This window comes from Phodopus roborovskii, unplaced genomic scaffold, assembly GCF_943737965.1.
Source record: "Phodopus roborovskii unplaced genomic scaffold, PHOROB, whole genome shotgun sequence".
Classification (NCBI taxonomy): Eukaryota; Metazoa; Chordata; class Mammalia; order Rodentia; family Cricetidae; genus Phodopus; species Phodopus roborovskii.
This window is the reverse complement of record NW_026126480.1, coordinates 58,965,579-58,980,717: the sequence shown is the minus strand read 5'-3', so window position 1 is coordinate 58,980,717 and position 15,139 is coordinate 58,965,579. Positions and strand designations below refer to the sequence as shown.

The 15,139-nt window shown below is 40.6% G+C and overlaps 1 protein-coding gene across 1 annotated transcript; it reads right to left on the bottom strand.

The window, feature by feature from the left end:
- Positions 1-1,185: 1,185 nt before the first annotated feature.
- Positions 1,186-14,819, bottom strand: Cblif (cobalamin binding intrinsic factor). The gene is made up of 9 exons (XM_051192101.1): positions 14,649-14,819; positions 13,777-13,953; positions 12,585-12,698; positions 12,027-12,167; positions 10,114-10,295; positions 6,766-6,943; positions 5,522-5,723; positions 4,113-4,231; positions 1,186-1,467 (listed from the first exon to the last, which is right to left on the bottom strand). The coding sequence occupies exons 1-9, from the start codon at positions 14,749-14,751 to the stop codon at positions 1,406-1,408; spliced, it is 1,278 nt and encodes a 425-aa protein (XP_051048058.1). The 5' UTR covers positions 14,752-14,819; the 3' UTR covers positions 1,186-1,405.
- Between the last annotated feature and the right edge of the window lie 320 nt (positions 14,820-15,139).

The window sequence follows — 15,139 nt, the reverse complement described above, 5'->3', positions numbered from 1 at the left end:
CCTATGTTCTGGGATTGCATGCCAGTACCACCATGACTTCTAGAATGATAGTTCTTTAACATTTTTCTAAACTAAGGATAGGCCAGGTTCCTCATTTCACCAGTGAGGAAACTGGTGTTTTTAGTTGGTTGGATGCTTGCCCAGGGTGGTCAGTGTTCTTATTACAGGCATGCACAGAACGGTAGCTCAGAGCCTTTTGCTTCTCTATCCAGATTTCTTTTCACACAGTACTTTTAGACTATTATTTTATTTTTGTGTATGTATGGTATATGTTGGTGTGCACACATGTGTGAGTATGCATGTGTGGGTGTGCACACGTGTGGATGTGCCTGTTCATGTGTGCACACATAGAGGCCAGAGACCAACATCAGGTGTTTCCTAGAGAGTACCCTGGTCCATTTTAATCTTTGAGACAGGGTCTCTAACTGAAATTGGATCCTGTTGTTTTGGTTAGACTGACTGGTAGGCATGCTCTGGGCACTTGCGTATGTCTGCCTCCCAATTGCTGGGGTTATGGATGTTCACGTGATTCCATGCCTGACTGTTTTAGGTGGGTGTTGGGGATCCAGACTCAATTCTTCATGGTTATACAGCACACACTTTACTCACTAATTCACCTCTCAATCCCCAGGAACATTGTTAGTTTTAAAATCTTATATGTGTTTTGTGTGTCTGTCTGTATGCGCATGTATATCTGTGCACCGTGTGCATGCAGTGTTGATGGAGGCCAGAAGAGGGTGTTGGATTTCTTGGAACTAGAGTTACAGAGAGTTGTGAGCAGTCATGTGGGTGCTGCGAATTGAAGAGCAGCCAAAAGTTAACCACCAAGCCACTTCTCCAGCCCCCTCCCCAAACCATGAACAGTTTAAAACATGAATTTACCTAAAAAATTAGAAATAGAAGTTATGACATCATTTACTGAGGTACAGTCCATTCTGGAATTACATATGGCATAATTTTGTTCATTTCATACAAATGTGTTTGTATGTATGTTTGTAATAGATAAATTGTAAAAGTGCACTCAGTATAAGAAACACAAGTAGGAGTTTCAATAGCTCATCTATAGAAGTAGTGAGTGTGTTGTTTAGCCCAGAAGATTGCACTGATTTCCCTAAATCACCAGGGCTTTCCTTCTCTCTTGCCAGAGGCATAAATGATGACTGACAGTCTTGAGAAACCAGAAATTTTATTTCATAAGTCACAGTGGTGAGTACCCTGGGGACTTTGCATTGCGCACAGTTTATTCCTCACAGTGGCTCTGTGAGTTTGTTTGTTTGTCTTTTAAATCAGGGATATAGTAGCATTGTTAACATCCACTTTTCTTGGAATGGATTTGAAACAAAACAAAACAAAACAAAACAAAACACCTCATCCTTTGGTCACATTCAGCAGAGTATACTCCTTCTCAGTACTGGGTGAAGTTGGCCGTGATGTGGTCATAGTTGGAGGGAATATAGTAAGCAACCCCTGGAAAGAGGCAGAGGATAACAAATGTCCATGGTGTATGCAAACTTCCCATGCCAAGACATCAGCACATTAAACTTGATAGAGGGGTAAGATCACCATGGGGATAAGTGGGCAGAAATATGAGTTTGGGATGTTTAAGGATTTCTTTTCAAATACTTTTATTATTCTTCTTATTCATGTGCATGTGTGTAGGTGCATGCATGTGAAGGGCAGAGGGCAACCTGTGAGAGTTGATTCTCTCTTTCTGTCATGTGGGTCCTAGGAATCAAACTCAGGTCACCAAGCCCGGTTCCAGATGTCTTTACCAGCTCTTGCTAGCCCCGTTTAAGTTTTCCTCTCTCCTTTCCTCCCTCTTTCCCTCCCTCCCTCTTCCTTCTCTTCTTCTTTTTGGTAGATACTTTAGTGTTCTTTTTTATTTGCTTTTAATTGTACTTTACAAATATCTATGGATTTTTCTTTTTTGGCCTTTAGGTTACAATTTCATGGAGCATGTCTTTTGGGGTAACCCCTCAAGATGTGCCATTCTCTTTTCTCTCATGTAGAGAATTTTGTTAAATACCATGGAAAGGCTACCATAAATGCCCTTCCTGGATAGTGAGATCAAAAACTAACTTATCCATGGAGCCCTCAACTAATGCCTGTTGGAAACAGAAGCAAACACCCATACCTAAACACTGAGTCAAACTTTCTTTGAAATGGTATCTTTTGTATTAGAAGCCTTATCTGGCACATAGGAACCATGTAATAAAATGGCTCAAATTAAAGTATTTAAGGGAGAATCTCACTTATTTTTGGAAGATTTTGTAAGAAATAGGAAGGGTGGTAGGCTGAGAGCTGAGTATCTTTCAGAATGAGAAGGATGGATGATGTTGATTTTTTTTTTTTAAATCTCTTAAGTATTCAGGCAAGGGAAGTATGACAATTTCATGTCCAAACGTTTTTGAATTTGATATCTTTACTTTTACTGTCCTTGCTCCCAAAGAAGGGAAGTAATTGGCAGAGGAATAAGACCTTTTAAAATTTCAGAATGATTTCTTGAGATCAAGGTGGTGGGAGAAATGACAATAACAACAGCATTTGAACACATAATCTGCAAAAGATATTGTAGTTAATAATTTAAAGCATTTTTTCCAATTCTTGTAACAACCCATGGAATGGTATTTCCATTTTATAGCTGTAGAGACGGACTCCTTATTTGTGTAATGTAGATTGTGACTACAAAAGGAGCTTTCTATAAAGCCTGTTGCTGCAGCTCATGAATTATGACTGGCCATTTTTTTCCTAACTATATGGTAGATGCAAGCAAAACATCTCTCCCATGATAAAACTGGAGAATGGAGCCTTCAAGGTACAACACTAGCCTTTTGTGACTCTGTTTGGATTTACAGTCCTCTTCACGGTAACAATCAGTGTCAGGTCAATGTGATCCTTAGACAAAACCATACGTCAGTGGTCCTTAGGTGGGAAGATGTTTCAGCATTTATGCAAATATTAAGGTTTTGCTGGAGTCTGAGTTTCATTCTTGCCATGTTTACCACATGAATGCAGTTACAAACATTCCTTTTTGTGAGAGACTAAACATGGTGAGGGCTGCAGTTTTGACAAAGCTATGTTAGAAAGCTCACTTGTCCTAGAGTTTGGAAACCTGGACATGGTTGCCTTTTCTGTTGAATTTTAGGCTTATGTTTCATTGCATCTCATGGCGATGCAATATTCTGAAATATCTTTTGCATTCTAAGAGATTGGAATTTTCGCCGGACCTCACTGCTAGGGTTAATAATACAACTTGAGGTCACTTCAGACCTTATCTTACTGAGTACTCAGCCTGTTTGCTTTACGTCCCTTTCTGAGAACAGTGTAACAATCAACATACTTGCCTTGAATTTCCCATGTAATTTTTACCACCTAAGATAATGCATAGCTGTGATATTAAGTTTTTAGGTTATGTACTCTTCCATGTCCCCAATCCAGAACAATGCAAGCATATCATTTGCTGAAAGCAGCAAATACAGAAGTTGAAAGTGACTACCATTAAGTTTGAAAGCATCGATGTATGGAAATTGCTTTATAAACACTGATGTTTGTAGTATTGTTAAAACTTTCAGTAAAGTATCCCATTCCTTCCCCATGTGATGCTCTCTGTGCTGTTCAATAAAGACAGTGAAGCCCTTTGTGAAGGAAAAACACACAGTCATATAACACACACACACAGACACATGACAGAAACACACAGCACACCCAGGCCAGACAGATGGACAGATTGATAGCTTTCTTCAGTCAGGCACAAATTCAGATTCATGCAATAGAAAGACAAAGGGTGGAAGACACAGGTTTGATGAAGTAGAGAATTCAAATCCAGGCTTACTCTTGGTGAAATGGCTTTTATATCTTTCCTTAATGCTATACTGGTGCATTTTATTGGTTACTTGGAGTTACTCATCAATATACATAATTTACATCATATCTCTTGGATTTAGCTATATTCCTGTAAAGAGTCACTAATAATTGCAGAGTATTTAAGTAAATGACTATACATGATGCTTATAAGCATGCTTGATATCACATTCAACAAGTACATTAATTAAAAAATTAATAACATATGGTCTACAAACTGGAAGAAAAACACATTCCTTTGCTTTCCTTACCTTCATCCAAAGGTGTTTTGCCACGAAGGAACATCCAGTATGTCTTTTGGTTAGCATTTTCAGCAATATTGTTGATAGAAGAAACCATAAGGCCCCAAGATGTCATTTTGGTTTCAAATCTAAGAATAAAATGTAAATAGCTAGCACCTCAGTTGAAGTCAGGCAACAGGAGCAAGATGGAGGGACAGATGTTCATAAGAGAAAATGGAAACGACTGAGGATAGAATCATGCCACTTAAAATGGAATTTCAATTAATAGATAAAAGGGATTTCCCTTATATTTTTTCTTGAGTAGGTTGATAGGTACTTCCATATTTAGATACTTATATTTTATGGATGTTGTTTAGAACAACAAACAATTTAGTTTGCACAGTACGTGTTTGCCAGATTCCATAGTTTTATTTCTGTTTGGTATAGTGATAACTCTAGACTAATGAGTACCTTCATGTATGTACAATAAAACATTTGTATTGTTTATATCACATACATCTCCATGACTCAGTTAGAGCCCAAGGTTTTACCTTACAGAATATTGCATGGCAATAAAAGGCATAGCCATCACAAAGGTCAGTGTGCATGAGGATTGTTTGGGGATGTATTCTATCATTGATCAACTTTAGTGATGTCCAAATTCTCAGAGGGCCGTATACAAAGAACCATGGGATCTGGTGTCTTGGCCTCCATTAGTACCTGTACTCACATGCACATACATGTTCCTCAGATAATTAAAAATAAAATAAATTAAAAAAAATAAAGGACTCAAATTTTAGAGAAACCTATGCCAGTTCATGAAAATGCGGAATCATAACTGTTTGAACGGTGCATAGAAAAAAATCCACCAGATTATTAAATGCCTGATTATATTGTGGTTATGGAGGCAGTTTGTTTTTTGTGTTTTTTTTTTCTGCAAGTTTCTATTATGTATCGTGTGTCATTTTTATATTTATAGACAGAAGAAAAACAAGGCAATATTAAATGCTAAACTTGTAAAGTATATCTAGAGGGTTTGGGTGTCAAGTGTCCTCTTTCCTATGCATTGGCATGGTCCCTTGACTCCTAAACTGTGATCTCTCTATCTTCTTCTGTTGCTTCCTCTTTTTGCAAGCAGTTGACATTTCCTAACATTTAATTCTCCCCTCTGATCCATTTCCATATTCTACTCTTTCCTAATAGGATAGTGGGTAGAACATGAATTTCAAAGACAGTCAAATCCATGTTTAGCTCTTAACCCTGTTAGTTACATGTTATGTGGTCTTAAGGAGGGAGAGATGGAGTGAGGAAGGAGAGAGAAGAGAGAGAGAGAGAGAGAGAGAGAGAGAGAGAGAGAGAGAGAGAGAGAGAGAGAAAGAGAGAACATATGGGAATTTGAGTCAGGCTTGCAGGGTGGCAACATCATCTGCACCACTCACTTGAACTTGGAGTTTTTGCGCTGCGCTTCTTCTAGGACAACAAGTAGCACAGATCCACTTTTCACACTAACCTCGATGGTCCAATTGAAGAGCAGATCAACCCCCTTCAGCTGGTTGTTTATGGTGTATATAACAGTAATATTAGATACTGAGGTGGGGACGGGGGTAGGATAGTCAGTTACAGTTGGTGGCCCTTCATGGTCTGTGAGAAGCAAAACGGCAAAGTTTATTAAAGATTTTTGATGTTTTCACCAAACAATGCAAAAGTCATTGTTATTGTGAATTTATCCCAGAAAAGATTTCAAGAAAATAGTAACCTTTAGTTTATTTAACAAAATAGAATCTTGGCAAGGACCCCATGTTAAACTTGTGATGTCACTGGGAAGCAGCACAGAAGTGAGGCTAAGGTGGCCAGGTTTCATATGAAGGCAGTGGGTTTGCTTGAGTTCGGCTCCTGTAGATTTGGCACTGAAGTCTGTGAGGGGCTTATAATTCCTGCCATGTGAAACTAGTGAATGCAAGAGAAAGTATTTGATAAGAAAAAAAGAATCGAAGGAGTTGACTTCAGAGACTTTTTCTGGAGTGACAAAAGTTTTAGGAAGGCTCTGTCTAGGCAATCTGAATTTTAAATACTTCAGAATTGCATTTGATTGAGTACAAAACCGCTATAAAGTAACATGTAAGGTTTCTGCCTGATCCTGTTGGTGTTCTGTGAGTTTCAGGTGGTCAGTATTAGACCCTTAAGGCTTGGGAGAATTTCATCTCTGTCTTTTAAGCCTTCCAGATAGAATCAACAATTGATTATTAGTCTCCTCCTCTCCTTCTTTATCCTCCTCCTTTTACTTTTGCCTTGTAAATGGTGCTGAGTTTTTATTTAATACTTATTTTATTAGTGTAAAGATTGTAGTTTTGTCTATATGTCTGTCTTCTGTCTTTGTAAAGAGCAGATAAGACATGTGTGACATTTGTCAAATGAATGAAACTTCCTGTAGTGACCATGGGCCATCTACCTCCTTAAAAGAGGTGCTAAATATAAGGAGCTGAATTCTGAAGGCTAGGAACTTTGGCTGTGTGTGTGTGTGCTAGTACACATGCTTGGAGATTGGAGATCAGTTGTAGCTCTTCCTATCTGGGATGAATTGACAAATCAATTTTACATGCCATTCAATATCAAGCTATATGCTATTATACTGTAAGTAGCAACTTTAAGACACAAGAAGGGGAGTTCATTGAAAAGTTCTTACCAGGACCACACGTTATTTGGGGCACATCTAGATAAGTCTTGCCTTTCAAAGTGGGGAGAATTTGAGCAATGGACATGGGGTTTTGGAATTTCCCCTGCTTAATCTCATTGAGTATTGTATCCATAGTCTTCTCACAGTCCCATTTCTTGATAGGTTGCTTAGGTGTCACAGAGAGAGCCTAGGACAGAGGGGTCAGGCATGGGCAAGGAGAAAGAAAGAGAGGAAAGATTAGGTATGGCAGGGAGTTGACACTTATGAGGGATGAACTTTATTGCTAATCATTGTGATCTTCTAGAGTCCAATCTGAAGTAGCACAAGATTTGGAATTGTGTTTGTCTTTCAGTGTCTGTCCCACGATAGTCATCAAAGGACTAAAGGTGTAGCATGGTGGCAAGGCATTTGCCTAGCATGCCTGAGGTATGGGTACAATCTTCTATCAATAACAAACAAAATGTTATTTAAAGAAATAAATAATATAGGGGCCGGAGAGATGACTCTGGTGAAGAGTTCTCCAAGAGGGCCTAAAATTGACTCCCAGAACCCACACAGCAGCTCACAACCATCTGTAACTCCAGTTCCAGGGGTACTGACATACAGGTAGGCAGAAATCCTATACACATAATATAAAATAAAACAAGTAAAGAAGTAAACACTGAAAAATTCTTTTAAAAAATATGGTCAATGACTAGAATCAGGAAATACTGTTAAGACTGCTGTATTTGGACTGGCACATGCACTAGACTGTTTTTGATTTGTATTTTCGTGCACACCTTTTCATGGACTTTTCCCAAAGCCTCTGTCTATGTCAGGACTGTCTGTCATAGTCTCTACAGCCCTGGCCTTGGGATAGACCCATGATCTGGGTTTCACTGGACTTTTTGGGAATAGTGACTGGTGGATGCACACACCAGTCAGTCCTTCCCTGATACACCAATACTGAAGGGGAAAAACATTTCTCTTGCTTGTGTATTTCGGGTGGACTATATGAGTAAACACCAAGCTGTCACTGACCATCTTAAGTTCCGCACAGCAGGATAGAATGACTGAGACCAGGAATGAGAGACAACTAATAATGGTCCCTGATGTCATCATTTGGTCCTTTCATTCCAGTTATTTTTGAAACTACTTCATCTAGCCTTGGAAACACTCAGGTATGTGAAATATTAAATTGCCATCTTAAAATTGGGCTTCTGGTACTTGTAAAATGAGTCTGGATTACTATACCAAGCAATTTACTTATTCTTGCCTAGATTTCTATCTTTGGGGTAAATTAGAAAGAGTAAATCCTGCTTGTCTTTGGAGAGGGTATCATTTGAGGGTTCAGTGAGCAAGTGTGGAAAAGCATTTTGCAAGGCATGATGTTGAAACTACCATTGCATCCTCCCTTCCCTTAAAGTTATGGCACCAAGTACAGTAGTGAGCTGAGTTGGCTATGACAAATTTGCATGAAGCTGAAAAGAGAAAATGGGAGAAGGTAGAGGTGAGTCAGAGATGGTTGTTCCAGCGAGGAAAAGCAATGTGGGTCCTTGGACATTTGTGACAGGGATGGTCAACCTGATAACTTTAGCAAATGTGACCATAACTCTCCATCAAGGCGACTTTGCAATGCAGTTTAACTAAGGCACCAAGTAGATACTCCTCAGCAGGCAGGTAGGGAGAAGTCATGTGTCTTAAGTGACAATAAATCTACATGGTGACTGTCAGCTGGATATGGGTGAGGTCTTGACCTTGATAGGAAAAGCTTTTACTCTGAGTGTACCTAGAAAGTAATGCAACACCAAGTAATGCAAAACCAAAGTAAACAGTTCTGCATCTGTTACTAATGCAATCAAACTCCTTAGACAAGGTTAAGCACATGACCCCACACTGCCAAACCCAGTCTTAAACTCATTCCTTCAGGCTGCCTACTTTCCCCAGGAATTTCTAGACATGAGTTCTGGGAATGATTTTGTATGGTTCAGTCATGGAAAATGGTTTAATTTCATAACAAAATTCCAGTGACCATGACAAAGAAGCTGGCTTTGCTCTAAGTCACTTCCATGTATGGTATTTTGGATTGGTGATTTGTCTTCACTCTTACACTTGACATTGACTATTACATATGCTGTTTGGACTCTTACCTAAATTTTTAGTATGTAGAGGGAACCACCACCAGTCTTTCTCCCCACCCCTGGAAATGATTTCCTTCTATTAGTAACCAAGAGCTACACAAAGCTTAAGGCTGACATTGTAACTCCAGCTCTCTGCCTTTCCTGGGGTTTCTGAGGTTAGTAGTTCATGGTGCAGTTTTTCTCTTCATTTCCTAAGATATTTAGACCATTAATATCTCAGTATGGGCTAGAGGATTTGAACACTTGTGACTCTATAATTTCTGATTCTAGTTGTTATGTGAGAGATATGTAAGGAAGGCATAGAATGGACTGTCCAGCTTCTCAGTAAATAGCAAATTATATATATATAAAATTTTTCTTATTTTACATATTGATCCCAGTTTCCTCTCCCTCCCTCTCATGTCCCCTGACCCCCCTCCTCTCTCATTCCCCCTCCACTCAACAGGGAGGGTGATGCCTTCCAGGAGGGATCATCAAAATCTGTCAAGTCATTTGGAGTAGGGACTAGGCCCTCCCTTCTGCCTCTAGGTTAAGGGAGTATCCCTTCATGGGGAATGTGCTCCCAAAGTCCTTTTGTGCACCAGGGATACATCCTGGTTCCACTGTCAGAGGTCCCTTAGACTGCCCAGGCCTTCTAACTGAGTCTGAGTCAGTCCAATGCTGGTTTCCCAGCTATCAGTTTGGGGGTCCATTAGTTCCCTACTGGGTTATTTTTTATTATTTATTTGTGTGTGTGTGTGTGTTTAAGTAATCTTTAGATTACTTACATTAATCATTTTAGATACAAACCATTTGTGTGTGTGTGTGTGTGTGTGTGTGTGTGTGTGTATGTATGTGTGTGTGTGTGTGTGTGAGTAAAGATAACTGTGAAAAAAAGAACACTTTCCTGGTAAGTTTGAAGCAGAAAATTCCATCAATATTTTTGGAAGACATCACTATGTATGTACCAAACTTTCAATAGTGTTTGACTGTTACTATTACTGGCAATAAACCCTCAAAATTCTTGATTTATTTGTTTCATTTTTCCAAGAGAATGAATTTTTCAGGAGAATGAATTCTTTTATGTTTGTATTCACAATTTATCTATGAGGTAGCATATAACTGTATTTTGCTAGTGGAGACCCCAAATCACATTAGTTGAACTTTCCCAGGCATGTTAGTAGACACAAAGTCCCTTGGTCCCATAGTTCAGGGGTATTATTTTGGCCTAACTTAGGAGCATATACTATGCATTTACCTGCATGGCAAGGCCAGTGCTGTAGATGTCTCCGATGATGCCATCAGGTTTGATCCTTGAGCTGATATTATCCACTAGAACCTTCAGTGCTTCACCAAACAGGTTCCTATAATTTTCATCAGAACCTACAGGAATCCTGTTGTACATGCAGGTCAGGGCCAAGGTTGCTACTGCTCCTGTATCTGGAAGGCAGAGGATAGACAGACCCCACCACAATCACCACCACAGCCAATGTTCATCAGCTGCTTATTGTGATCTGGTTATAGGACCTCCTCTAGTTCTTGGGATCTGATGGGAGATGTCATTCTGTAAATATGTTTCTCATAAAACACTGTTGGCCAGTAGGAAAGCAAGATAGGCGGGACTAGGAGACAAGGAGGATTCGAGGAGGAGTAGGGAGGAGTCAGCATGGAGATGGTAAGATGAGACCACGTGGAAATACTTAGATTAATAGAAATGGGTTAATAATTAAGACAGCTAGCTGATAAGAAACTAGTAACAGGCCAACAGAATTATATCTAATACAATGTCACTGTGTGTTATTTGGGGCTGGCATGGCAGTGTGACCAGGCTGGCGGAAAACTTACTCCTAACAGGGATCACCTGTGGAACAGGACTTGTAAGTATTTTCATTTAAGAGATGAGGAAATGGGAGCTCAGAGCAGTAAAGTACCTGCCTAAGGCCAGACAGCCAGCAAGCAGCAGGGCCAAATTTTAAAATAAATGTATACAACTGATCAGCTCCAGACTTTAAAACTTTAAATTGTGTAAATGACAGTGTTCAATTCCACCTCCCTTATCTCAATATTCATTTTTGAGATGTCATCAGTTCTGGAAGGCCTAGCCATTACACCCCAGTGAAGGCATCTTGGTCTTCCCAGCATAGAAGCCTGAATCTCTTTAGCATTTGGGGTTTTTGCCTGTTTTACTCTGTCAGCATTCTGTGTCATGTGGTCCCTGGGCTCTATGCATGTTTGGGCAGTGGGAGCTTTACATCCACCATAGCACCCAGCACAGAGACTTTTCATTATTTGCATGTGATAAACATGTGTGGGCCAAAAGAGCAAGTTCTGACAAGATTAGAATAAGTAAAATGCTATCAAGATGGCAACTTTTATCTCACTATCCTTCCCACCACATTTGAAAATCTCATAGCCCCATTAAGAGTGACAGTATTATTGACACCTAAAGATAAAGAAGTCTACCTCATTTACTGAACTGACAGTGATGCCCCAGCTATGTGTGATGTTCCAGATAGAGAGGGATACCAACCTGTTCTTGATCCCCAGGAAGATCTGTATCCACCTGCTTGTCTGATAGTAAAAAGAAAAAGCTTGCAGTTGAGGTTCATGGAAGTGAGTGAAACTCTGAGATGATATTGCTTAGAGAGTGGCAGAGGGCCATGACAGTGAGTCCATGCCAGGAGCCCCAGCAGAGGAAAGATCATTACACACAGAAAGGTTGAAGGAAGGAAACAGAACCACAGAGGAAAAGTATCCATTCATAAGCAGCTCAATATGGGTAAAACAAAGGAATAAGAAGGTGCCAGTGCTGGTTTCAGAAAATAGCTGTTTGGAGCATTTGGATGGAAAAAGGAGAAACATCTTGAAATACAGAGTATGGGGGAATTAGTACAAATTAAGGAGTGCAGAGTAGGGATGAGGCAAGACATATCTCCATTTTATTTAAAAATAACATGTGACTCATGACATGTTTATTGTCCCAGTGGAGGTCTGCCCTTAACTCATATGTCTAACAAAGATTTGTTCAATGTTTTTCATCCACCTACTCCATGGCTCTCAGCTCCATCTCCATGGAAGGTTCCTCTCCCTTAAATTTCTTCCATCACTATCTCTTATCTACTGTGACTCTGATACTCTCACCTTGGTCAGTGTCTGATGGAATCAACTTACCCACATTGAAGGGAGAAGAATCCCTCATCAGGGTCTTAGCAAAGCGCACTGCGATGGGCAATGTTGCCTCTGAGTTCTTCTGGCACAGTGCAAGGATGGCCACACTGGGCCCATAAAAGGCCGAGGCATCAGTATCTGTGCCTCAGAAGACAATGAAGAACCATTATTAGATTAACACTTACCATATTGGAGATGTTTTGAGTAGCTTTTGAGTAGAAACCACTAGAAAACCCATCACCATAAAAGACACACTATTGGCAAAGGATAACACCAGTGTTTCCCAGAGTAAGACTGTCATGTGGCATCTGAAGAGAAGAGGGACAGAGATGACTCTGGGAGGGTGGTGGCTGCCCTGTCCATGCCTGGGGAGTTGGCTTCTCTAGTTCATTTTGGCTCAGAAGTGAGTGTCTCACTGGTGGGACTGGCAGAGCTGAGGCAGCCTTATGTCTCTTCCCTGACTTTCCGCTCTTCAAATTTCCATAATTTTCCCTTCTGGGCTAAAAATTCTCAGGAAGAATCCTGCATCCCACTCTTTCCTCCATCCCCATGAAGTCTTACTTGAAGGCGCCCAGTTCTCCATTTCCTTTTGCAGAATGGATACTTTCCTTCCAGGGTCTCGGCAGGAGGAGGTGAGAGCCATAATGGTGAGGGCGAGCTGCCCAGTTGTCAGGTCTATGGGGAAGAGCACAGAACAATGAGGGCAGGCATTCGCAAGCACAGTGCCACGAAGGGCTAGACTCAGGGTTGGACTGGATTTTTAAACTTAAACTTAAGCTATGTATTTATTATTGTTGTTGTTATTATTACTGTGTTCCCCCCCTCTAAGCCACAACACACATGTGGAGGTCAGAAGGCATCTCTGTGGAGTCAGTTATTTCTCCTAATGTTATGTGGATTCTGGGGCTCAAGCTCAGATCGTGAAGCCTTTGTAACAAGCACCTTTACCCAAAAAGCCACCCGATGAGCCCATCTCTCAGCTGCTGCTCATCACCTTCCCCTTTCAGTTTTTGTGATGTGCTGTCTCTCTGGCTGGCTCGAAATCACAGAGATGCTCTTGCTGAGTGCTGGGCTTCCAGGTGTATGTCAACACACACACAGCATCTCCAAGCCTCATGTCTAGAGCCCCAAATCCAGGATTTAGATTTCTCAGTAGTGTACTCACATCATTAAAAGTCTCCTTTTGTTTTTCCCAAAGAAAGAAATATGGAAATAAATCTGAGGAAACATTAAATTTAGTGTGGTCTATATGACTCAATGACTGTATAATGAAATTAATTATTTCATATAATTAATATGGGCTTAGAAAGGAATCCCTGCTGTCTGTGTAAAAAAGAAACAAGAAAACCCATGAACATCTATGAAAACTTACTGGCAGAAAGTAAACTTGGTTATACATCTAGAGCCTCAAGGCAATTCAAGTGAAGTAAATAGATCATAGGCTTTGTTGTAACTGTCACTATTGTCACTGTTTTTGTCCTTAGAGGCAAGGTGAGTAAGTGGCATCTAGTGATTTGTTAAAAAGCAGCAGATCCGGAACCATAAGCCCTTGCTTTCTGCACTGAGTCTGGAGCTTCCTGTGCCTCCCTGTCCTCTTCCCTAACTATTTTGATGCCACATATGTTTAGTTACAACTGTTTTGCTGCTGTGTAGGGGAAGATGAATGAATTGGGGTGGGTGATGACATGGACCTGGGGTCCAGGGTAGCCTGAATGTGGAAGATCCAGGCTTGGGGAGGGTGCCAGTGCCTAACCTGCACTGTCACTGGCCATGAGCCTGTTAGTCAGCAGCTTCTGAACCTCCAGATTGTAGGTGCCAGCCAGGTTCATGGCAATCAGGATGCTGGGGTTTACGAAGTCTGAGTCGGTCACTGAGGTCTCCATGAGCACTTGTAGACGATTGATCCAGGGCTGCTGTTCTGGGGGTACAGCTGAGAAAAGGAAAGCCACTCACCATAACCCCACCACCCATCCCTCATTCCTCCCCACCCTCAGCCCTCATTCTCTTCCCCAGAAGTACAGTTCCGGTGTCTTTTAGGCCTTTTAGCAGAAGCCTTGGGAGGTTTGAGGATCAAGGGATGGAAGAGAAATACAGAAAATACCAGCCTGTTTCTTCAAAGGTCATCAGTCCTTCCATCTTCCCCAACAATCTCTGTCTTTAAAGTGATTTTTTTTTTTAATGTGCGAACTTTACGCAGCACAGCTCAGAAGTATTTAACATGATTTCTAATCATTTTCTAGAAGTCACTGATTTTTTTTTTGTGCATCCATTTCCTTCTACTCTTCCATGAAGAATATTGATGATTTGAGGCATAATCTGCTCAGCAAATATTTTAACCCCCCATGCAGTCTCAGTTACCACTAAGTATCTATCTTGTTACAGCAACCAACATTCCTGCAATCATAACTCACTCTGTCTCCATAAAAGGGGCATTGATTTGACTCTCAAAGGATTATTCTATGAAGTCATGAGAGATGAGTATGTCTCCATCCCCGACGTATGCCCACCTCTTCAGAGCTCCTATAAGTGATTGTTGTTCTACCTCTTCCTCATCAGTAGAACTGTGCCTGAGATTTTTGCCTCTCTGGAGGGAGACTGCTTCTTTGCCACCACAACCATACTCACAGCAAGAGCTTTCTGCTCGGGCGCTGGTTCCTGCCACAGCCCAGAAAACATATAGAAGGTAGAGGGTAAGCCAAGCCATGCCACGCTTTCTTGTGGTGTCCATGTCTCTCTTTACACTAACACCTAGTGTTTGCTAATGAGGCGTGCCTTCTGCCTTCTCTTATTTTTGTAAAACAGTCGCTCCAGACCTAGCCACTCTTAAATACCTATGCTGACCCCTCCTACCTTGATATAACTCATTCCCATTTGCCTATCTGAATTTACTTATAGGCCCTTCATGGTGTGTAAAGGTGACTTCTAAGCAGCAGAATGATATTAGAACCCAAGAGACAAGGAGTATCACTTAACAAATTCCAGAGTAATTACAAGTAGGAAATTTGACTAATATGTGAATATAGACAATATTTCTCTTAGGCCAGTAGCCTCCTGATGCTTATCTGCAATGATTTTATTAAGATTTAGGTGTTTGGTAGGCACTAGCTCATTTCATT

What these genes read in the sequence shown, in the direction of transcription:
- Cblif (XM_051192101.1), bottom strand. Translation starts at nt 14,751, where the DNA reads ATGGACACCACAAGAAAGCGTGGCATGGCTTGGCTTACCCTCTACCTT. An exon ending in CGCAAAAACTCCAAGTTCAA is followed by an intron (nt 4,232 to 5,521) that starts GTGAGTGGTGCA and finishes TTTTATTCTTAG; the next exon opens with ATTTGAAACCAAAATGACAT. An exon ending in CAAAACACCTTTGGATGAAG is followed by an intron (nt 1,468 to 4,112) that starts GTAAGGAAAGCA and finishes GCCTCTTTCCAG; the next exon opens with GGGTTGCTTACTATATTCCC.